Source organism: Fusarium subglutinans (genome assembly GCF_013396075.1).
Source record: "Fusarium subglutinans strain NRRL 66333 chromosome Unknown NRRL66333_c0000097, whole genome shotgun sequence".
In the NCBI taxonomy this organism is placed as follows: domain Eukaryota; kingdom Fungi; phylum Ascomycota; class Sordariomycetes; order Hypocreales; family Nectriaceae; genus Fusarium; species Fusarium subglutinans.
This window is the reverse complement of record NW_023502160.1, coordinates 21,493-43,618: the sequence shown is the minus strand read 5'-3', so window position 1 is coordinate 43,618 and position 22,126 is coordinate 21,493. Positions and strand designations below refer to the sequence as shown.

The following is a 22,126-nucleotide window of genomic DNA, read 5'->3' as shown; positions in this document are numbered from 1 at the left end:
TTAATTGGAGTACTTAGGGGTGTGGATGCGCTAGTGGGCGGCTGGGTGGATGGTTTTGGCGGGGCGTGTAATTAGTTAGACATTACTGTGTGGGCGTCTTCTGATAATTCAAGCTTGAGATGGGCTCTGCTCTGACTCTTCGCCGAAAGGTCTCGTCTACCGTATTTGATTGGCTGTTATCAGTCCTGCACATCTCCACTTATTCCCGGTACCAATTATCAAGCTACGCACGGTGCTTAATAACTTCCCTCGAACACTTTTCTCTTTCCTTCAACAACGAACTCATCCACCCAGTCATGGCGACTTCTCCTCCCTCCAATACCGACTCACTCTATCGGCAATTCACTCAGAAACCGATCAACAGATCTCCTTTCGATGTCCCCATAACTATAACTGATCGCAATGGTACACTTATCCATGAGCAAGAAGGCCAGGAACTACTTTACACGATAGTTACCCACAATGACGTTGAATTTCTCGAGAGATACTTCGCTATTGACCCTCGGGCCATCCCAAACCTTTTCCAGCTTCCTGATGGTGACGAAGCCATTTGTGACTTCGGCGATTGGTTCCGTTTCGCAGCCGAAAGTGGCAGTCTCGGCACACTCCAAACGCTTTTGGCTTACACAACGAAAGGACTTGATAAGACGAAACCTATCAGGTTGATGAGGGCCAATTTCCAGCTCTTGAATGTGGCCGCCCAATTCGGGCATATTGAGATCGTGCAATGGCTCCTCGACACCCAGCCACTGTACGCCAGTATTCACGATCGAGACTTTAGAGGCTTTACAGCGCTTGCGGCCGCTGCGGATCTCTTTTCATTTGCATATTATCTTTCCCCACCCTGGAACGAGATCTGTTATGAGAATAATAAGGCGGTAATAAATCTACTGCTTGATCATGGCGCCTGCGCTTCTGATGTTGTCCACCCGACGAACGATAAGGGTCAAAAGCGCCCTAGTGTTCTAACTTTGGCTGCGCAGTGGGCAAGTACCGATTTACTTGAAAGGCTCATCGATGGAGGCGCCGACGTCCATTACAAGGTAGCAGCAGGCTCATGGGACCTGGGCTTTGGGTCTCAACGTGATTTACCCGTCGAGGTGGAGGTCACTGCACTGTTTCTTGCATCGTTCCGAGCAAACCCCAGCGGCGTCAAGACTCTGGTTGATCGCAGAAATGATGGAGTTAGTATCACCGGCATGGTGTGCTCTCCAGACTGCGTTGGAAGCCTCCCTCTTCACTGGGCGGCTCGAAACCAATTACCGGATGCGCCTAGTGCTATCCCAGCATTGATGCTCCATGAGAGAGCTGGAAATATCACCCGCACCATTGAACAGCTCTTAGACTTCGCTCCCACTACGGTCAACACCCAAGATAATGACGGAAATACAGCATTACATTACGCCACCCAATACTTCGGCAAGAATGGCAAGATGTATACACCTATCTTCGAACTCCTATGCAGCCGCGGTGCGGATGCCGCCCTTCGCAATTACAAGGATGAGACGCCTCTACATACTTTGTTCCAGAGCTATAACGACGACGCACCTATTGACCCAGTCACTGTATCGCTTTTGCTCACCCACGGCGCCAAAACTACAGACGTTGATGATGCTGGAAACACGCCACTGCATGCTGCGTGCTCTAGCGTAAAGTTTGGTAGCGATGCTATCTCACTCTTGCTCCAGTATGGCGCTGACCCTGTTCTGCGAAACTCCAAGCAAGACACACCTATCCATACAATTGCTTATTTTCGTTGCCCCCGAGACAAGTCACGCAGTGAAGCGGATGAGCTTATGAGAGCACAAGATGATATACTAGATACAGTGGTGAAAGCTGGAGGGGCGCAACTGATGGACCTCCAAAACGGAGCTGGGAAATCGGCTCGACAGATATATGATGATTCCAGGGCGGAGTGGCTTGATGGTGCTCGCGGGAAATAGAAGTTTGGGTCTTGGAGCCTCTGTGAGGATTACTTCACTGATCTCAAACTCAAAGCAGCTCCAACAAAACACAGGTAGCGGGAAAAGGGTAATATACAATAGCGTCCCAGTCCAAGAGAGTAAGAAAACTGAGTCAGTGGGATGCAGAATACATAGTTAAGTTCTAAGACCCCAATGGCCTAGCTGCGAACATACCGTGACGTAATGTACATGTTCATCTAAACCCCAACGCATACATAATACTTTGCCCAAAGCCCAGTGCATTTGGCCCCGATCGCCGGATTCCACTTGACCAATTGGGCCATGGTGATCTTGTAGTACTTCTGAATCGAGTCGCATGTTGTCGTGGAGGCGACTGGATGAAACTTCTTACAGTTGCTTACCATGCCTGACTGGATAGGCGACGGCGTCTTGACACCAGTGCTGGGCTTGGTCGGGGTACCGCTAATTACACCGACGCAGACATTGTAGTTAGCCCAGAGACCCGTACATTTCGAGCCAACAGCAGGGTTCCACTTTGCAAAGTCTTCCATTGAGATCTTGTAGTAATTCTGAATGGAGTCGCAGGTTGTGGTCTTGGTCACCATGTGAAACTTGTTGCAATTGCTCACCATGCCGTTTTGGATCGGCGGTGGCGTCGAGATACCGTTTGGAGACTTGGTGGTAGTGGCAGTGGGTTTAGTGGTGGTCTTGGTGGGGGGCTTCCAACCGACAGTGGCAACGCAGACCCAGTAATTGGTTAACAATGCCGTGCAGTCCTTACCAACAGCGGGATTCCACGACAGGAATGTCGAAAGTGGGAGGTTGTAGTAGTTCTCGATGGAGGTGCAGGTAGTGGTGGACTTGATCTGGTGGAACTTTTCACAGTTCTTGACCATCCCATCCTGAATGGGTGAAGGCGTTTCAATCCCGTTCGCGGGCTTGGTAGTAGTGGGTTTAGCGGTTGTCGTAGTGGCTGGCTTGTACCCATCGACGCTAACACACACCCAGTAATTAGCCCAGAGGCCACTACAGTCCTTTCCAACCGCCGGGTTCCACGCAAGGAATTGCGCAAGCGGCAGCTTGTAATATGACTCGATCGAAGAGCAGGTAGTAGTCTTTGCGACCTGGTGGAATTTATTGCAGTTCTTCGCAATGCCTTCTTGAATGGGCGAAGGGGTCTCAATGCCGCCAGTCGCTGTTGGCTTAGGCGACGTCGCAGAGGGCTTCATAGTAGACGTGCCAGGGACGCCGACACAGTAGTAGTAGTTGGCCCAAATACCGCTGCAGTCTTTACCAACAGCAGGATTCCACTTGAAGAAGGAATCAAAGTCGAATGTGCCGTAACTAGCCACGATCTTTGCACATGTTTCACCTTTGGCAGCCTGGTGAAACGCGGTGCAGCTCTCAATGATCCCCTCCTGGGTAGCAGTGGGCTTTGTGGGGCCTGTTGGCTTGGTTGTAGACTCAGCTGTTCGTGTTGGGGGAGAAGTAGGCGTCCCAGGAACGCCAACACAATACCAAGTGTTAGCCCAGATCCCACTGCAGTCTTTGTCAACAGCCGGATTCCATTTGTAAAAGTCATCAAAGTCAAATGTCTTGTAGTCAGAAATGATCTTGGCGCACGAATCTCCCTTCTTGGCCTGGTAGAAGGACGTGCACGTATCGATAAGCCCAGCCTGAGTTGGACTAGGCTTGGAGTCCTTGGTAGGCTCAGGTTCGGCGGCTTGAGTTGTCGTAGTCTCTCCCTTGCGAGGAATACCGTTGTTGACCTCGACGCAGTATGAGTGGCCAAATTGCATGCCGCTGCAATCATCTTTGACGCTGGGGTTCTATAACACGTACGTTAGCGACGCCTTTCTCCCGATTTGCCTGTCACGTACGTATTCGACAAATTGCGAGTGCTTAAGATTCCAGCCCTCTTCAAGATAAGTACAATCTTGGTAGTCCTCTTCCTTTGTTTCCCACCAGGTGCAGTCAGATGGCTGCCCGGGGTCAACCTGACCGTCTTGTCGTCGAAGCCTTTGGCCTCGTGATGCAGTGACTCCAACGGCCAACAGGCCGGGAATAAAGACAGTCGATAAGTGCATGATGGACAGTGAAGCCAGTGACAATTCGAGATTAAGTGAAGAGTGGAATGAGATGATGTTAACGTATTTCTTGCTGTCATTAAGATATTTAAATAAATCCTTTTCACTGCGATCGTTTTCACCGACCACCGTTGACTGCATTTTTCACTTCTTGATAATACCTCACCAAGTTTGTCAACCACGGCCATTTCTCTGCCTGGTTCATCGTGTAACAAAAACTCGAACGATTGAACAAGCCAATGCACGGTTGCCTAACTCTTGCAGCTTCACGAGAACCAACAGCCGTGATGCAGGTTCTTTTGCAGAAAATCGGATCATTGGGGAGTCATTGCCAAGAACACTTGATGCCATGAGCTGAAACCTCGGCGCAAGCTTGTCGGGCAGATTTACGCCCCTGCATGTCTTGTCGAACTTCGCAGCTCGGCACTACAAAGGCTTCTGTCCGGAACAGACCGAGCCGAGCCAAGGACTTTAGAAGTATGTTTTCATCTGGGTAGGGCGACCGACGGGGGGAACGCTGTGCGGGTCATTGATGGGCCTGGCGAGTTAGTCCCGTTGCGGCTGAGCTCGTCCGGTTCACCCTTGACCTGTCCATCACACCCATGAAATCCCCGCTTCGTTCACGCTGAATGTCACTGGTTGCATGAACCAACAGTCAAATCGCGAGACACCTTCCTAAACTGGGCACAATCACGGCGGTCAAATTACAATCTGACTCAAGATTCATCACCCGTATTTTTGGAACCTTATTCTGAGGACGGGCTAGGAACTTTTCTCCGGCTAATTAGCTTGAGTGGGTTCTGACCGAGGCTCAGAAGTTTTGATGCTCTCGTCGTAAGGACAACGTGTCCCAGCCAATAAAAACTGGGTGGTTTGAAGTTGTACCAGAAGTGTCCTGGGCGAATTATAATGAAGATGCATCATGGGGGTTTTTGGATGTCACCAATGACCATTCTTCTAAACAGCCCTGTAAGCTACACTTATGTGGCTGGCGGGATGATCTGCATCCTTCGGATGTTACCGAACCCAATTTAGCTTCAGGTAATCGACAATCAGGGTTCACCAGGATCCGAATTCTCTTTCTTGATGAAGTCGCTGATGGTTCTGACTTCATTCCAATCTGCCGAGGTCCATTGCCCTGCACTACTGCCAAGACGGATACGGCTGAGAAAAATTTTCAGCAGGATGAATTCCCTCCGCGGCGTATGTAACGCTGTGTTGGTTGAAGCATATGTTTGTTGTTGGTTCTGTTAGTGTCAAATTAGGGGTCCACGGCTCCACGGGACTAGCGGGGGACCAAATGATCCGAGCCCGCGTACGGGTGAGAAGCCGTGAAATTAGTCACTAACATTGTTAAGAATTAAGATCCTGGCAAGCCGCTTCGGCCTCTCCCGTGGTTCAGGGAATAATAATAGTGCCGGATGTGGACCTATGCCAGTGCCCTGAACTGACAAACAGTTTGTCAGTCCAACGGCGGAATTGTCAGGAAGTGCATTGGTGAAATAAGCGACCTGCCGAACGCGGCAATCGTGACCGAGCCTGAGACTACGGCCTTCCCAGATTTGAAGCATTTACAAAGCTTCCCGATACCTCCACCTATCGCCCCATAACGCAAAGACATCAAGCACTAGAGGTCTGCTAGCCTTACTACGATGCCAACGGTCGCAGCCTAGGTATGATTAAGCTTGTATGAAGGCCTCCTTAGCACCCGGGCGAAATCAAGAAACTTTTTAAGCGGATATTTACTGAGGACTCGAGGCATCGTACTTACTTGGGCTATACTATGTAGCGAACTTACCATAGGAAGGATTTAGATAGAGATTTGGTAATGCTTTTAGATGTCTTAGATTAAAAGGCCTACCTCGCACTATGATATCTTAAAGATGAATGGAAACGATACTGAGAGTTGTAGATATCGGATATTATGCCATGAAGCCTCAGAGGAATACATACCGGCAATAGGGGAGTTAGACCGTTTTCGGAAGTTCTGGTGCCCTATCGTTGGCAATCCCAATTTCGACAATGCCAACCTTTTCGGTCGTCTATTTGAGTGCCTGGGTAGTTATACAAATGACAAAAACTTCGTTATTACTCAGAACCTCCTAGACGTGGTTAAAGGCGCTGTATGTTCCTCAATACAAGAAACACCGAGAGGATTTCGACATCATGTCATGCCTAGCTGACACCTTCTAGGTAATATAGCACACGAACCCCATGGCGTACGACAACCGTTTGAAAAAAATGAAGTCAAGTCCTGACGAAGCCCTGGCAATTATGCGCGCAGCCATCGCTTCATTTGACTATATGAATACCCAGACCGGCCCAAATATTCACGGCAAAATGGCGAATATCTTGAATGACATGTATGAACAGTTGCACACAGCCCAAACCATGTGGAAGCTCGCGCGTCCAGGTGTCAAAGCCGACATCGCAGTGTTCTTTAGAGAGTGGCTGACCGACTGGTACGAAATGGCAGTTGTCAACGCCAAAAGCTTCTTACTGGCGAGCATAGCTGAGATGAGAAATATTTGGGAGCACACAGATGACCCTATTGCAGATCAGGTGTTGGAAACGCTCAACTCACTGGAAGCCAAGATTCCTTTCCTTCACATCCTCACAGATTGGGATATTACACTTCAGGCTTAGTGGCGAAGGAACTTATCTCGGGTGATGTTTCTTGTTCTCGGGTTTTTTTCCATAGCTTCGAGTTGATTCACTTGTGCTTTGGCATTGCTCTTGACGATGAGAATTCAATGCACTTGGGATATGTAGCGAAGTCGGTCGTTCGCGGGTTATTACTAAATTTTGCCGTGGCTGTACGAGTACTGCTATTGGGAGAGTGGTTATAGCTTGCATCAGATATACGGTCGGGCTAGACTGTCTTGACAAAGAGACATCCGGTAATCAGTTATTTATTATTTGTGAGGTTAACTTGCTGTTTTGTGACTATGAGCATAATAAGTGCCTTTAATCTATGTATCATTTCCTGTGTACTTTTGATTGGTGTAGTGAATGCATTCTCGTATCTCGGAGCATTCACTTGTCGGGTCTGTGTCCCAGGCACCAGGCCATATGTACTCTTCTAAGTCCTCTTCTGGACCATCGAAAGATAGCACCGTATGGTATTTACCGTCCCTTCTCATAAGCGAGTGCCAAAGGGCAAGCAGATATCCCGTTGGTATTCTCATCCAGCCCCAATTATTCCAGCCGTCCTCCCAGTCATATGAGACTGCCTTAACGACGAACTCGCCTCTTTCGATGGCTTCAAATACTGCTTTGTCAACAATAAGAACGAATTTGAACCGATGCCCTGCCATGGCTTGTTGTGTCTCGGGTCTATCACGAAGACACATTTCGCGGATCTCATGGACCCCCAAGCCGTCGAGTGATGGATCCTCACGAATATCAAGACGGAACAAGTCTTTTATTCGTTTGATATCATCCGAGTATTGTTCTTGGCTTTCGTAATACCAGGTTTTTGGCAGGAAACCAGCTTGTTGATGCATCAGCTCATCTTCAAACGGCATGTCTTGATAGTAGCCAACTGCAAGCATAGTTTGCCGCTTTAGCGCGTCAAGCAGCGTATCCCATTGCTTATCGGACTCGAGACTATAGTGCGTGCGATAGATGGTGTAACCCCAATGAGCGTAATACTTTGAGTTTTCGGGAAGGGTTCTATCAACCTTCGCTTTGCGAATAATCCTCCCCTGACGTGTGCTGGGAGGCTGCCATAGCATGTCGATCATTTCGTAAGGCCTGGCCATGTGGTCGAGGCGTTTTGTATGCCAAATACAATATGAAGAAATGAAAATGCGGGCGCGGTTTCATTGATGTTGTTACCTGTAGAGGGGAAATGATCGAGGGGAGGTGTTCTCCATTTATTGTTTTTTATCGTTTTGTGGTGGCCTTAGGCACTGCTAGCCTGATCCCTGTACCATACATAAATACTGGCTTCTCTTGTGCTTTTAGTTTAGAGTTTCCATGCTTTTTGCTCACAGCCTTTTTCATATTTTAGGATACTAGCCAATGTTAAGCCAAAAAAGATATTACAGGCTGACACTTGGCTGGGCGGCCGCATCGTGGCGAATTTGGCGATACATGCAAATTATGAGATTTTCAGAAAGCGGTGAATGCGGTTGAACAGATCATGGGCGAAGGGAAAACATGTGATTCCCAGTGTATCCGTAATGTTATGCTGTGTCGGTGGAGTCCTTCATACTAGCAGTAGTCTTATTTGCTGACGAGTAAGGTGCTTCAATCCAAGCCCGCCCTAGAAGGTAGTTGGTCATAAGGCGAAATCAGTACAGCTTAATCAAGATGCTCTGATGCCGGCTCTTGTACTAATAGATGATGTCAATCCATTAATTACAGGCGGTTGGAATTGTCACAACGCGATAGATACTCATAATGCACTCTTCCATAGACAATTGGGATTCTATAGCTTGGCATAATCGTCTTTAAACCATCAGCGACTAATAGTCGTACCTGAATCGAGTGAACTTGGGGTCCCACCCCGGTATTGCAGTCTGAGCTTCAGAACAATCGCCAAGTGGCTCAAGGCATTCAAGTCCCTTCCAGACATAAGTGTCAAGGTCGCGTTTGGATAGTTCCCATCCCATCGCACAGTGGATAGTACGAAAACCAGAACTCTCAAAAAAAAGTGACTCCCAGAGGTTCAGTATGTCACCTGTTGACATTCTAACCCATTCCGGACAGAATCGATCCTCATGCTCATCATAATCAACAGCCGTGATTACAAAGACTCCACGTGCAACATCTTTCAGTACCCTCTCATCGGCAACCAATGCAAAGCAATGTTTGGCCACTTCTATATTTTCCCTGGCCGGGGGAAGCTCTTTGCGGCAGATTTCTTGGATTTGGGTGATGTCGAGACCATCGAGTAACAATGCATTTTCCCGGGTGGTGAGGCGAAAAAGTTTCTTTAGTCGATCTATATCCTCCAGGTACTCGCTTTTATCATTATATTTTCTCCGGTTTCTTTTGATATCCTCATTGAACATTCTGTCATCTTCGTGGTAGCCGAGTGCAAGCAAGGTCTGTCGAGTTATGGCGTCAATCAGTGTGTCCCAGTGTGTATCCGAGCCAGGGCCATAGAAAGTACGGTAAACCGTGAAACCCCAGTTTCGATAATACTGAAAGTTCGCCGGGGCTTTTCTGTCATTGACCAGATGTTTGACTATAGGCCCTGTGTTTATTCGTGGCGGTCGCCATAAGAACTCAATCATTTCTGAGATGTCCGACATATTGGCGCTTATGATGATATCGGTAGCTGATGTTATCTGAGGAATTGTGTGTGTTGTCTGCACGGAGATTGCAGGCCCGACAAACAGGGTGCAGCGTGCGTTTTATAATAAATTCTCTTACAATGTTATCACGGCTATAGTAATAACTGACCACGTTGTCAGGCCATATTTCGAGCTTGGCTTAATCCAGTAACCTCCGATTGCAACCAACACGTCAATCGTATCCATGATGAGCTGAACTCCACATCATTAGGTGCAAGACTGATCAACGTTATCTTTTATCCGGTCCCTGGTATATCTCTAGTAGCTTCGCCAGCTATCTCATCTATTACTGGATAATAGCACACTTTTGGAGCTTTTTGCAGACCGCTCGCCAGACGTCCGATGGTAAATGACTCAATTAAGTCATTTGAATGTGTGGTGCGCTATTTGCGGAGGCCCAGTCGCTTGGTACAACATTGCATCCTATTATAATCGCCCAAAGGATTGCTATAAGTATGATCCAGATGTTATCGGTCCAGCTGACGTCGAGTGGGCAAATCAAACCCAGGTCCTGGGCTATAATCCTTCTGCTGCTGAAAATTCCAAGTCTGTTTTGTAATTTACTTCCCATATAATATGCTAACTTGATCAGGTTCTATGTATCAGGGCCAGTCAGAGTTCAGCGGTTCTTGAACCTGTCTTCTGAAACGCGACAAGATCCCATCCTTGAGGGTATTGATGTGCGTTCTCTGAAAGTTTACAAGAACGAGAAATGTCGTGAACGAGTTATTCCCTTCCACCCAGAATGCTATAAGACTTTGGCATGGTATTTGACCGGAGGTCCTGATCCTACCAAGATCAACAAAGGGGCACTCTATAGAGCCTTCGACCAATTCTCGGTTGTTAGAAAGATCCGGCCGCCAGAGCTAAGGTGTCTTTCTCTGGATTATGGGGATGTCAATGAAGCTTCGAGTTGGTACTGGATATGCATTCCTGGGAGAGAGTACACAGTCTCCAACCCGCAATACAGTACTGAAGTTAAAGATAAGATTGCTTCTTTAATTTCAGGTTCTGAATTTAAAAGCCAAGCTCTTCAGTTCTGCTATGAAGCTAAGTCGGTGTCAAACCCACTGAGGGCTCTTCCCGAAACAGCCCTATTTATAATTTCGGAATTCTTGGACAATACAAGTCTTCTAAATCTGTCCTGTGCCTCATGGACTACGTTCTTGAGCTTGAGGGACAATGCTTCTTTTTGGAAAAGACGCATAGTGACCCATTTGCCTTACTTTGCCGAGCTACACGAATGCTTGAGAGAACAGTCTCAAGCTCTGAAGGGCAGGGACTACAGGAAGATTTTCCAATGGGCCGAGTATGCTTCAAAGCCACGGTCGGGAGTCGCAAAACTCATGTTGTCAATCGCCAATCGTCGAAGAATCTGGAAGGTCTGTGAGCAGATTGAGAGTCTTTATATTCGAGAACCACGATGCCCACCTACCGAAAAAGGTTACGTCGTATACCAAGCTGTCAAAAGTGGCCTCCAGGTACTGGGTGATACGCGAGAGCCGGGCTTGTACTTTAGCTCAGCGAGTTTCTTGCGGGGCTGGCACGAACTCCTACGCCCATGGACATTTGACCTCTTCTGGAACTCGGAAGGAGATTTGTCAGCTATAGCTATCAGCTTTGGAGAAGACCAGAGAATCTTCGGACATGAACCGCAGGAAAGAGGCTCATATCAGACAACGGGATCCTTCCCAGGTGGCGTCTGGATCAAGTGCTTTGTCTTCCATATCTATGCCTCATCTATCCTTAGACCCTGGCAGGCTTGTTCCTGGAATTATTCGTCATGCAGGGGCGTTACAGTGAGTTAACGGGTAACTGGAAACATCTCCAACATACTCACGCAATAGCAGGTATATCTCACCGATGGCTCTGAGCATACGTATGGCCAAGACGATCCGCACTTATTCAAATTGCCATTCGCTGTTGCAGAGAATATGACCATAATTGGTATTAAAGGTACTCTTACTGTAAGTATCTGCAGGCTCCTTTAGAAGTTTAAACTGATCTGGATTCGAAGGCACATAAACGATACGGTGTTGATCCTTTCATCGAGAAAATGTGGCTTTTACAAGCCCGCACCGATGGTGGAGAAAAGCCTTCAGAAGTCCCCGAAGCTAGACCCCACGAGGGGTCTTGTTGGGCTGGAAATACCTACATGTTCAAGAGTCTGCTCGCGCCTGACTCTGATATGAGATTACAGATGTTGAAAGGTCGCATTCGGTATAGTGGGCGTTGGCACAGCCTTGTTCCCCTGAATACCCTCATTCTCACAAATGATACAGGCCAACTATCCCAGATTTGCAGCATTTCTGCATACCTTATACGAGATAAGTACAGCCTGAGTTACTCGGGAGCTCATAGTTGTGACGTGGGCAACTTGCGCCTTGTAACTAATAGGGAGACTCGCTACTTACGAGACAGAGATGACGATGGATCAATCTGGCCTGAGCAACGTTGGGATACTTTCGAAATTGATGGCCAAGGCGGCGAAAGAATTGAAGAGATCAAGGTTTACCATGGCCCGTATCATGATCCCGCGCCTACGGCAATCGAGGTAAGTGGACCAGTTATATGGAAATCCAGCTAACCTGTAATCCAGATCCATACCAATTGGGGCCGCTCAGTTCTATGGGGCGTAGACATGAAACGGGACAAAAATGGGGGAGAAACGAATGAGCATGCTCGACTTCCAATTAAACGTCCTACTCATCTCCGTCCCGACGATGGCTTTGCTATCGTTGGTCTCGTTATGGGATGCGGAAAGGTTTTTGGTCGCTGGCACTCGGACAATGAAATCATTGACCCTCTCTGGGACCGTAAGGAACTGATGATCGGCAAGGATTACATGGATGAGGAAGATGTCAGAGGGCCTTGGACCAAGGAGCAGTATGAAAAGCGTAACGACTCGACGTTACATACAGGCATGAGCAAGTTTGGCATTATCACGAAAAGGATTACAGATGGGCCTGAACTAGGTATCTAGATAGCGCCAGATCAGGCATGTATGGGAAACCAGACAACTTATGCTTCCACTATCTAGACCCGCGCAACATTGATGATATAGGAGTTGAGTGCCTATATCCATGGCAACTTGAAGACTGCCTATCAGAATCCCTCTATTCGTTCACTTAACAACCAATCATGGCAGTAACGAAAGTACCAAAAAAGGAACCGCCAATCCCTCCGAGCGCACCGGCAACCTCTTTGAGAAGATTTGGTGTAAAGCAGTGTGCTATATTTGCATTAGTTAAACCTTCTTATCATCACGATTCAATGACTCACTGTTACTAGTCTGAAGGCTAACTTCAATCTCCATATAGATGGTATCCCCAAAGTTCTTGCGCATCTTGATGTAGTTGCTGAACTTGGACATCTTACAGCTCTGAGCCTGGAAGTTTGGGTTTGTCGGGAGATAGTATCGCATAGCTGGCTTGGCAGTCTTGGGGGTGACTGACTTTTGAACAGCAGAGGCCATGTACCCTCGCGTGTGACGTCCAAAGTACTCGCCTCTGACTGAGATACGGAGCCAGGCGTCCTTTCTACGGCCACCGCCAGCCATATGCTTGACCTTTCGGGTGTACACGACGCTCTTGTCGCAGTCTCCATTTCCGCAGATGGAGTGGATGGCTGTGCCGAGGGGGTTTCTGATGGAGGCTTCACAGCCATAGTCAACTTGAGTCTTGCCGAAGAAGAGTCTGGTCTCTTTGGGTGCACGGGTATCGAGATCAAATTCGGTCATGTTGCCCATCTCAGGAGCGAGAGGTTCTTCCCATGTTCCAAGGTCGCGTATTTTGAGATGAGACAGTGAGACCATGGGAGTAAAATCATAGTCTTCGATTGAAACGTTCGCAGGGACAAGGAAGCCCTGATCGAAGTCAAAAGGCTCTTCATCGTCCATGTCCTGTAGGCTTGTCGCTGGCATCGCCAGTACAGGAACAAGAGAGATGAGAATAATCTTGAAAGAATGCATAGTTATTGGGATGTTGTGATAGATACTGGTAAAGTCGAGGTTCTTACTTTTAAACCACCACCAGCCCGGTCTGTCTTATTTATACATATTCGTTACAATGTCTTCTGTCACTCCCTTTGCGCCTGATATCTCAAGAGTTTCCTCATTTGGGGGCCAGGCAGTATCGCACGATCACGGAACACTTTTGTCAAGATCTTGGGGGCCATATACCATTGCATGTTTCTGTACCTTTAGGCAATATCCTATCAACGTGATTCCATCATGTTGTGCAACGCAGAACCCGAAGCGACCTTCTGCTTCAAGACTTCCGAATCCTTCAAAGTAACATCTAAGCTCCCAGGTGCGTTCTCGAACCTTGCGGACTCCAAGGTGCTGCACGACGCTTTGACAATAACTTACGACTTGACATATCAAGCCATACCGCCGATGCATTGCAATTTGGACCCCAATAGATAAGGATGAGTTGAGGCCTTTGAGGCTATGTTGAAATGTAAAAGCGCAAATATACGGTAGCCAAGAAGGCAAAGGGTCTAAGGCCCAATGATGGCAGGGGTAAAAAGATGCCATGTAACCTGCCAAGACTGTCGGACCTGTCGTGGCTCTTTCCGCGAGATCTAGACTCAAGCCGTGTATTGGGGGCCCGAATTTACTGCCAGAAACAGGCACCGAATCCTCTTGGCAATAGTTGAGACTGCTGCTAACTTTCTAGAGTCCTCCTTTTGAGTACTCCTCTAAAGCTTAAGTTCACAGCGCATCTTATCGACGTACTGTATTATTAGTAAGACTTAAAGAACTTAGCTTTCTTTCTCCAGACTTAGCTGTTTATATTTCGTATTCTCGAAGCTGTTTTGCATGCCAAGGAACGCCTCTTTGCCAAGCGTCATTAACTTCCAGCTCCTCGTTACACCGCCACTTATGGGATAAAAGCGTAATTGAGGCCCGCGAATCGCAATGATGGTCGGGTCATTTCATATATCCAGCTTGTGTTTTAGTAGTCGTAGCTGAAATATGGAATATATTAGCTATGTAGCGATAACAGAGCAGTGGTAAGGTGAAATCATTGTTTATTGATATAGGTTTAAAGTCTTATGGCTTGAATACGCAGCTTGGAGGTATATTACCTGTATAAGTTTTCCAGCCTTACTACTGTAGCTTTATGGATTTAGAAGATAATACCAGTTATATAAAATATATTAACGCCGCTACGTAAAAGACTTAATACAGAGGTAGTTATAGTATTGGATAATTTATATAAATAAGGATTAAATAATAATAATTAGAACTAGGACATGGTAAGTATAAAAGTTCTTGCTATTTACTAATGCTACATAACCTCAAGCCTCTAGGAAAGGTACTAATAGACTAATTATTAGAATGGACCTCTTGGTCTTATTACACTTCACAGGGCCTTCTATATAATTAAGTATTTAACATAGAAGGTCAGCATGTAACTTACATATCATATAGCATCTCTGTTCCATATCTTAATCCTACAGCCTTTTTTTGTAATATAAGACAGACAGTCGACATCTCAACTCGGCCCTTGCCTTTATCGTAACTGATCTTCACGTCCAGTCAGCTCACTGCAACGCCAGGCTTTGGTGAGATAATCCTTCCTGACCAATCGCATTTCAAGCCAATCAGCGGCACATAACTAGCCATCAATGATTACTGATCCGTGACGGGAAGTGACATCCATTGCCCTTTTGGGTAAATGAAATCTTCTTGGGTGATTAGATATGATGCGTTTTTGGTTAAGCGACCTACATTAATATCACACCTGCATCCTTAATGACATTTGGAATGTGCTTTCTGACAGCAATGGCCTGACTTTGCGTAATAATTGATTCTGACCCAACATGAATTTCCTGTAGATATATAAAAGCTTAGTTTCTGGATTTTATCTGCTAGATCCAAGCTTCCTCTTGCTCTATCATACAGACTTTTACGACTGAAATGCATCGTTCAACTTATACAACCGTCGTCCTTGACTTGGGTGGAGTGCTAATTAACTACAGCTCCAAGAACACAGTCGGTCTGACTTCAACCCAGATCAAGAGTGCTCTCGACTCTCCATACTGGCATGAATACGAGAAAGGCAAAGTCTCCAAGCAAGAGGCCTATAACCAAGTCGCTCAAGCCTTCAACATTGATTTGGAGACTTGGACCGAGGTCCTGGAACAGATGAAAGATGGAATGCAGCCAAACGAAGCCCTGGTCTCTGCCATGAAAGATTTGAAAACAGCTTATCCAGCAGCCAAAATCTGTTGCTTGTCCAATATCCCAGGACCAGAACTTGCTCTTCTCAAAGATGAGATCGAAAGCTGTGGTATGATCGATCAATTCGTCGCCTCTTCCGATTTACAACAGAGAAAGCCAGAAATGGGTGTCTATACTGCATTTTTGGAGAAGATACAGGAGTCAGCAAAAAACTGCATCTTCATCGACGACAAAGTCGGCAGTGTGGTCAACGCGCAATGCCTAGGGTTCAAAGGCATTGTTTTTACCACTACCGATGAGCTGATAAGAGTTCTCCACAATCTATTGGGCGATCCTGTTGCTCGCGCAAAGATTTACTTGAAGCAGAATGCAAAGAACCTTTTCTGCACGATGAATACAGGCAACCTTCAGCCGGATAACTTTTCTCAACTGCTTATCTTGCATCATACAGGAGATCGGTAAGTCCTTGGAACGGGCATTTTTCCCTATTGCCTTATGCTTATTCTCGTTATAGAGATCTTATTGTGCTGAAGAACGAGGGTGATACGTGGAATTACTTTCATGGTAGTCCTACGTATGATGGCACGACATACCCGGATGATCCCGACACAACGTCTTTGGCAATGACGATGCTGGAAGATGTTTCCATGGAGCAAAAGCTCAAAGCGAGGGACGTCATATTATCATACGTCAACAAAGACGGTCTTCCAGAAGTAAGTGCTGATGCAGTGAACTTCTTCTCAATTCTCATGATTTTCTAGGCTTGGTTCAATAAGAACCGTCCGCGATTCTGTCACTGCGTCTGCGCCAATGTCTTTCGCTTCTTTACAATCAACGATTGGTCCGATAAACTCCCCAATGTCTACGAATATCTCTGTCGCGTACTAGAGACCAGAGCTTTTCTCCACGGCAGTCGTTACTACAAAATTCCAGATTGGTTCCTGTACATTCTCTCAGACCTCTGTGCCAGGCGTCCATCTGACGAAAAGCTTCAGAGAATGAGAGATTTACTTGTTGAATGTGTAGAAGAGCGTATGGGATGCGATGACAATATTCTCGGGGCTGCAATGAGAGCTTTGAGTGCTCAATCTTTGGGTCTGAAGAATGACCGAGATCTCAGGATTCTACTGGAGAGTCAGCAGCTTGATGGCGGATGGGAGTTGGTATGGCTGTGGAGTTATGCGACGAAGCCACTAAAGATTGGAAGCCGAGGTGTTGTCACTGCCATGGCTATGGATGCGATTCAGCGGGCATTGATCTGAGGCATTACGAAACCAAGTTATAGAAATTTTACTGTATTTGAGAGCCAGGTAGTGATGTTTGGTACTCCAAGGCGAATTGAAATGAAGCGAATCGCAAACCGGCCTTCTCGCCGATCTTAAAAAAAAACTACTATGATTTAAGCAAATGAGGGGAAAGATGTCGTGTTTGCCAAGGCCACGATGTTGTCGTTTTAAGTGCGGAATATTCGGGATGACATTAAACCGAGCTAACGATGAGGGGAAAGTGAGGATCAGGTGACTAGATCTCGGAGGGTATACCGACTTCTCAACGTGAGTTATTAAACTCTTTCCAAAGTGACAAATGCATCGGTGCAAACACATTTGATCATGTTTGAAGAAAAGATCGTTGACTTCAAGCCTTCCCTCGGGTCAATCCCGTTGGTCGGTGCTTCGATTGTGGTGGATCAATCAGATTACCCTGGCGTTATCCGCGCCGGAAGAGACTTCGCTGAAGATTTTGCTCGCGTGACGAAGGGAGATGCTAATCCGTTGATCGTGATATCGTCTCATTCGGACTACGAGAAGATACAGACAAAGAATGTCATCGTTATCGGCAGTGTTGCTTCGAGTGGAATTATCAAGACGCTTACACAACAGGGCAAGCTTGATACCCAGGGAATTGAGGGAAAATGGGAGGCATTCAGCACGAGTACCATCGAGCAGCCTTTGGGAAAGTGTGAAAAGGCTCTAGTAATAGCTGGAAGTGATAAGCGAGGTACCATCTTTGGCATCTACACTCTTTCGGAACAGATTGGGGTCTCGCCGTAAGTGATTCCGCACTACGTCAATTCAACGCGATTCGCTGACACGGAAAAGATGGTACTGGTGGGCCGATGTACCTTCAAAACACCATAAAGAGATCTACGCCATTGAGAAACACACGGTCCACGGCGAACCATCTGTGAGACACCGCGGTATCTTTCTCAATGATGAAGCACCTGCTTTGACAGGCTGGGTGAGAGAAAACTTCGGAGGATACAACTCCAAGTTTTACGTCAAAGTCTTTGAACTTCTACTCAGACTCAAAGTATGTGCTGTATCTCTTCAACTGCGACACCACTAACAAGAACAGGCCAATTTTCTATGGCCAGCAATGTGGCCCGGCTATCCCAATCCCGGCGCATCCTTCTTCACAGACGATCCACTGAACCAAAAGCTCGCAGACGAATACGGCATCGTCATATCTACATCTCACCACGAACCCATGCAACGACTTTCGAATGAATGGTTTGCCGATAACCCCGACGGAAGCTGGAATTGGTTGACGAACAAGCAGAAAATCACCGAATTCTTTGAACACGGCGCTAGTCGAGCCAAAGGCTGTGATTCGTACTTCACTCTGGGCATCAGAGGAGAATATGATAAGAAGATGCTGGCTGAGGATCCAGCGGCTGTGGTGCAGGATGCTATTGAGACGCAGAGGCAGGTTGTTAAGAAGGTTTACGGACGGGAAGACGCGGTGCCACGTGAGTTTTGTCCAAGGTGAGGCTTGGTAGTGGCTAACTCGTGCAGAGCTCTTCGCGATCTATAAAGAGGTTCAGTCGATGTTCGAAACCGGCCGGTTGAGTGTTCCCGACGATGTGACGCTGCTGTTCCAGGATGATAACTTTGGCACGATCCGTCGACTTCCTACAAAGGAAGAGGCCAAGAGGAAGGGCGGGGCTGGTGTAAGTTCCTCCCTTCAATTGTCAGCACTCGCTAACTGTCGCCTAGGTATATTACCATCTTCAATACGTCGGAGATCCTCGAAGCTATAAGTGGATCAACACGAACTCACTGGCAAGCCCCCTAGGTACCCTCATCCAAGATCAAGAGCTAACATGTTACAAGGGGAAAGTATGGCATCAACTTCAACAAGCGTATCATCACAACGCTCGTCAAATCTGGGTATTCAACGTCGGCGACTTGAAACCTCAAGAAATCCCAATCTCCTTTGCAATGGCTCTAGCTTGGGACATTAGCAGTATCAAACACGATACCCTCCCGCAGTTCTTCCGTCAAGCTGCTGAACGAGAATTTGGCGCTGAACTCGCGGATGAAGTCGGGTCAATCTGGCATCGACATGATCGCTTGCTCTCTTTAAGAAAGCATGAGCATATTGAGCCTGATACTTTCTCCGTCTTGCACTACAGAGAAGCCGACACCGTCTACAGTCGATGGAAGGAGCTTCTTGATGATGCTGAAAGGCTACATGCTCGTGTTTCTGAAGAAGAAAAAGCAGCATCTTTCCAGCTTATTCTCCATCCTACCAAAGCATCATACATCTACAACAAGGTACGCTGGAGTCAAGCGCTAAACAAGCTTTTCGCTCGCCAAAGACGAAATTCGGCAAACAAATACGCTCAAATCGCTCTGGACGCGTTTGACCAGGACTTTACTCTCTCGGAAGAATATCACAGCCTTTTAGACGGGAAGTGGAACCATATCCTCATGCAGCCCCACTACGGCTACGAAGATACATGGCATGCTCCCTCGCGAGACATGATTGGTGGATTATGCTTTGTTCAGAAACGTCAGAACTCCAATCCTATCGTTGGACAGATAGGTGTTGCTGTGGAAGGCCATGAAGGCGTGAGGCCAGGTCGGATCAATGAAGAGTCTGAGCGAACGCATCCGAGTCGACGGGATCTTGTTCCTGGTTTGACTTTACGGCCTATGAGTCGGTATGGACCTGAGGCTCGATACTTTGATATTTTTACCCGGGGAGTCCCGAGGATTAATTGGTCTGTTTCTGCGCCTCAGTCTTGGGTTCAGCTGTCAAAGGTCTCGGGGGTCTTGGTGCCTGGAGAGGATGATGCCAGGGTTGAGATCTCGATTGACTGGGATCAAGTGCCTGGTGACTTCAAAGAGGAGGTCCTGGTCGATGTTCGGTCAGAGGAAGGTGACTTTGAACAGGTCCATTTGCCGATCAATGGCAGACGGGTACCAGACTCATTCAAGGGTTTCGTTGAGCAGGACGGTTTTGTGTCTATTCCCGCTACCGACTGTCATCTCGAGACACCGTATCTGGTTTTACCCGATGCTGGCAGGCTAGAAACTGGCTCTTTGACTCTCGCCCCAGGTATTGACAGTGACAGTTCGACACCCTACGTTCAATACCCCTTTTACCTTTTCAGCGAGACGCCCAAGGCTACTTTGGTACTTTACTTCGGTACCACTCTGGATCTCTCCTCAGAAGACATTCTGACTTATGACGTCCGAATCGACGAGGAACAAACCCAAAGTTATTCTCTGCAGAAGAGAACTCCAGAGAGTGAGAAGAACGCTGCCGATAAAGGATGGGCGTCGGCTGATGGCTGGTTCTTTGCTGCGTCGGATAACGTATGGGTTCGTAAGCATGAGGTCACTTTGGCAGCCGGTGCACATACGCTACATCTCAGGTTAGGACATGCGAATATGCTGCTTGAAAAGATTGTGGTTGACTGCGGTGGTGTAGCCAAGAGCTACTTGGGCCCTCCCGTTGGAATCAAGGCTTGAGGCTTAGAAAGAAAACGCACAAGTCGGATAGTTACAATGAATTACAATGCCATTATATTTTACCCCGCTGGCTTTTGAATGAAATAGTCTATGAGTGAATGTATATATGCAAGTTTCCAGCGCCCATTTCCCAGCCAGATGCTATGCGCAAAAATAGATACTCGAAATCAGATACGCTCCATCTAGCAAGTAAGAGTGAACTTGAGCTTGCGGTCCGAGTTCGCAATCCCGAAGTACTTCTCAACCTCAGGCGTAGCCAAAGGCGCATCAAAAGCAGTGAACCAGAAACCACTAGCATCCTTCTGCTGCCACAACCAGCACCCAACGTTGTTGTAGTAGCTCTGCAGACTAGCGGTAGTAGCAGCGGCCTTCTGGTAGTTAGGTCCCTTGGTAGGCCAGCCCGTCTCGCCAACCCAAACAGCAGCCTTGCTGTTAACAGCCTTGACGTGCTGCTGCACACTCCAGTACGAGTTCTGGAAGGTCTTCTTCTGCAGAGCGTCCTTGATGGCGACGCCCTGCCAGTAGGGGAAGCCGTTGGTGATGGCAATGTCGCACGCCTTGGTGACCACGTCGTTGCGGCCGTCGACCCACGCCGTCCATGTGTCGGTATGTCCGACCTTGAGGTTCTTGTTGAACTGGCGCACCATCCCGCGCACGTCGTAGATCTGCTGCGCCAGCTTATCGGGCGAAATGTCCTTACGGTACAGGTCCTCGGATCCGACGGAGATGGCGGCGATCCAGTCGGTGCCGTACTGCTTGATCACCTTGAGAAGAGCGGCCTTGTCGCGGCCGAAGTGAGCGTCGTCGGTTGCCCAGACGCCGACAAGGATCTTCATGCCGGTCTGCTTGGCGGCGGGGACAGCCTTGACCAGTGCTAAAGTTGGTCAGTATGTCGATCATGTTGTGTGCAGGGGTGAAACTTACTGTTGCAGTCATCGGCAGAGTAGAGGCGCACAGCGTTGAAACCCTTGTTCCAGCTCTTGATCGTCTGAAAATCCTTCTTCCAATCCGCAGTGTACTTGCAAGCGCCATCCGCCCTGTTGGCACCCATACTGAAGCCCTTGTACTGCCCAGCCAAAGCCTGACCAGGAAGTAGCATCAAAGCCGCGGCGACGGCGCCAATAGATCCGAAAAGCTTCATATTGAGAAAAGATTAAGTATAACGAAAGTGATGAATAAGCGAGTGACGGGTATAAACAGCCAAGAGATGGACAAGAAAAAAAAGTTTGGGGAAGGAGCGGCTGTTTATTTTAAATGAATCGACCCCCTTTTCCTTGCAGGGGTAGACTTGGTTTTTTGCCGCTGGATCCTCGTATTGATAATTGATCCATGTTTACAAGACGCTTTAGACCGGTTCTTGGTAAGCGTGATGCTATTTTTGAAGATGCGCCGGTGATTCCGTGGCGCTAGGGACGGGTTTTATGGGGATTGGTAAGGTTTGGGTTATTTTAAAGATCAGATGAATGTTAATGCGAATTGAATGAATTAATGTCGTTTACGTCATTGCCGAGATGGGAGGATTTGAGATCTGATGATATGGGGTTAGTCGCTGTGCCGTGGTTATGCAGATACGCTTTGAGTGGCTTGCTTGTGACGCGACATATCAGAAGATCTATCTTATCAGTTTATCTTATCGGATCAACACTTTTGTCCATAGGTACTCATCAGCCCATACCCTAAACCTCTATCTCATTCCAATCACTGGTTTGGATCTTTGGACAGATGGCTTATATAAATAGCACTCATTAATAGTAAGATAATTGCAATCAGATTATGATACTGTGACATTTCGCGCGTCAGCTTTGCAAGGGGTCAACCTGGGTGCCTTTCAATTACGAATTTACGGTCTTGAGCAAAC

At 47.4% G+C, this 22,126-nt stretch overlaps 9 protein-coding genes across 9 annotated transcripts; 5 read left to right on the top strand and 4 right to left on the bottom strand.

Annotated features, from left to right (window-relative positions):
* Positions 1-296: 296 nt before the first annotated feature.
* On the top strand, positions 297-1,943 carry FSUBG_7488 (ankyrin protein; the record flags this gene model as incomplete). The annotated part of the gene is made up of 1 exon (XM_036685798.1): positions 297-1,943. The coding sequence occupies one exon, from the start codon at positions 297-299 to the stop codon at positions 1,941-1,943; it is 1,647 nt and encodes a 548-aa protein (XP_036536961.1).
* Positions 1,944-2,099: 156 nt separating this feature from the next.
* FSUBG_7487 (uncharacterized protein) lies at positions 2,100-4,012 on the bottom strand (the record flags this gene model as incomplete). Its single annotated transcript, XM_036685797.1, has 3 exons — positions 2,100-2,126; positions 2,180-3,754; positions 3,806-4,012. The coding sequence occupies 3 exons, from the start codon at positions 4,010-4,012 to the stop codon at positions 2,100-2,102; spliced, it is 1,809 nt and encodes a 602-aa protein (XP_036536960.1).
* Positions 4,013-6,253: 2,241 nt separating this feature from the next.
* FSUBG_7486 (uncharacterized protein) lies at positions 6,254-6,658 on the top strand (the record flags this gene model as incomplete). Its single annotated transcript, XM_036685796.1, has 1 exon — positions 6,254-6,658. One exon carries the CDS (start codon positions 6,254-6,256, stop codon positions 6,656-6,658), a length of 405 nt encoding a protein of 134 aa, XP_036536959.1.
* Positions 6,659-6,984: 326 nt separating this feature from the next.
* Positions 6,985-9,276, bottom strand: FSUBG_7485 (uncharacterized protein; the record flags this gene model as incomplete). Its single annotated transcript, XM_036685795.1, has 2 exons — positions 6,985-7,768; positions 8,498-9,276. 2 exons carry the CDS (start codon positions 9,274-9,276, stop codon positions 6,985-6,987), a joined length of 1,563 nt encoding a protein of 520 aa, XP_036536958.1.
* A 384-nt stretch (positions 9,277-9,660) lies between these two features.
* FSUBG_7484 (activator of stress 1) lies at positions 9,661-12,301 on the top strand (the record flags this gene model as incomplete). Its single annotated transcript, XM_036685794.1, has 7 exons — positions 9,661-9,663; positions 9,761-9,864; positions 9,911-11,117; positions 11,169-11,285; positions 11,336-11,538; positions 11,740-11,872; positions 11,918-12,301. The coding sequence occupies 7 exons, from the start codon at positions 9,661-9,663 to the stop codon at positions 12,299-12,301; spliced, it is 2,151 nt and encodes a 716-aa protein (XP_036536957.1).
* Positions 12,302-12,446: 145 nt separating this feature from the next.
* Positions 12,447-13,288, bottom strand: FSUBG_7483 (uncharacterized protein; the record flags this gene model as incomplete). Its single annotated transcript, XM_036685793.1, has 2 exons — positions 12,447-12,550; positions 12,601-13,288. The coding sequence occupies 2 exons, from the start codon at positions 13,286-13,288 to the stop codon at positions 12,447-12,449; spliced, it is 792 nt and encodes a 263-aa protein (XP_036536956.1).
* Positions 13,289-15,244: 1,956 nt separating this feature from the next.
* FSUBG_7482 (uncharacterized protein) lies at positions 15,245-16,770 on the top strand (the record flags this gene model as incomplete). The annotated part of the gene is made up of 3 exons (XM_036685792.1): positions 15,245-15,966; positions 16,023-16,221; positions 16,270-16,770. 3 exons carry the CDS (start codon positions 15,245-15,247, stop codon positions 16,768-16,770), a joined length of 1,422 nt encoding a protein of 473 aa, XP_036536955.1.
* A 348-nt stretch (positions 16,771-17,118) lies between these two features.
* FSUBG_7481 (uncharacterized protein) lies at positions 17,119-20,268 on the top strand (the record flags this gene model as incomplete). Its single annotated transcript, XM_036685791.1, has 5 exons — positions 17,119-17,555; positions 17,608-17,818; positions 17,864-18,257; positions 18,304-18,458; positions 18,505-20,268. 5 exons carry the CDS (start codon positions 17,119-17,121, stop codon positions 20,266-20,268), a joined length of 2,961 nt encoding a protein of 986 aa, XP_036536954.1.
* Positions 20,269-20,450: 182 nt separating this feature from the next.
* Positions 20,451-21,409, bottom strand: FSUBG_7480 (glycosyl hydrolase family 17; the record flags this gene model as incomplete). The annotated part of the gene is made up of 2 exons (XM_036685790.1): positions 20,451-21,142; positions 21,193-21,409. The coding sequence occupies 2 exons, from the start codon at positions 21,407-21,409 to the stop codon at positions 20,451-20,453; spliced, it is 909 nt and encodes a 302-aa protein (XP_036536953.1).
* Positions 21,410-22,126: the final 717 nt, after the last annotated feature.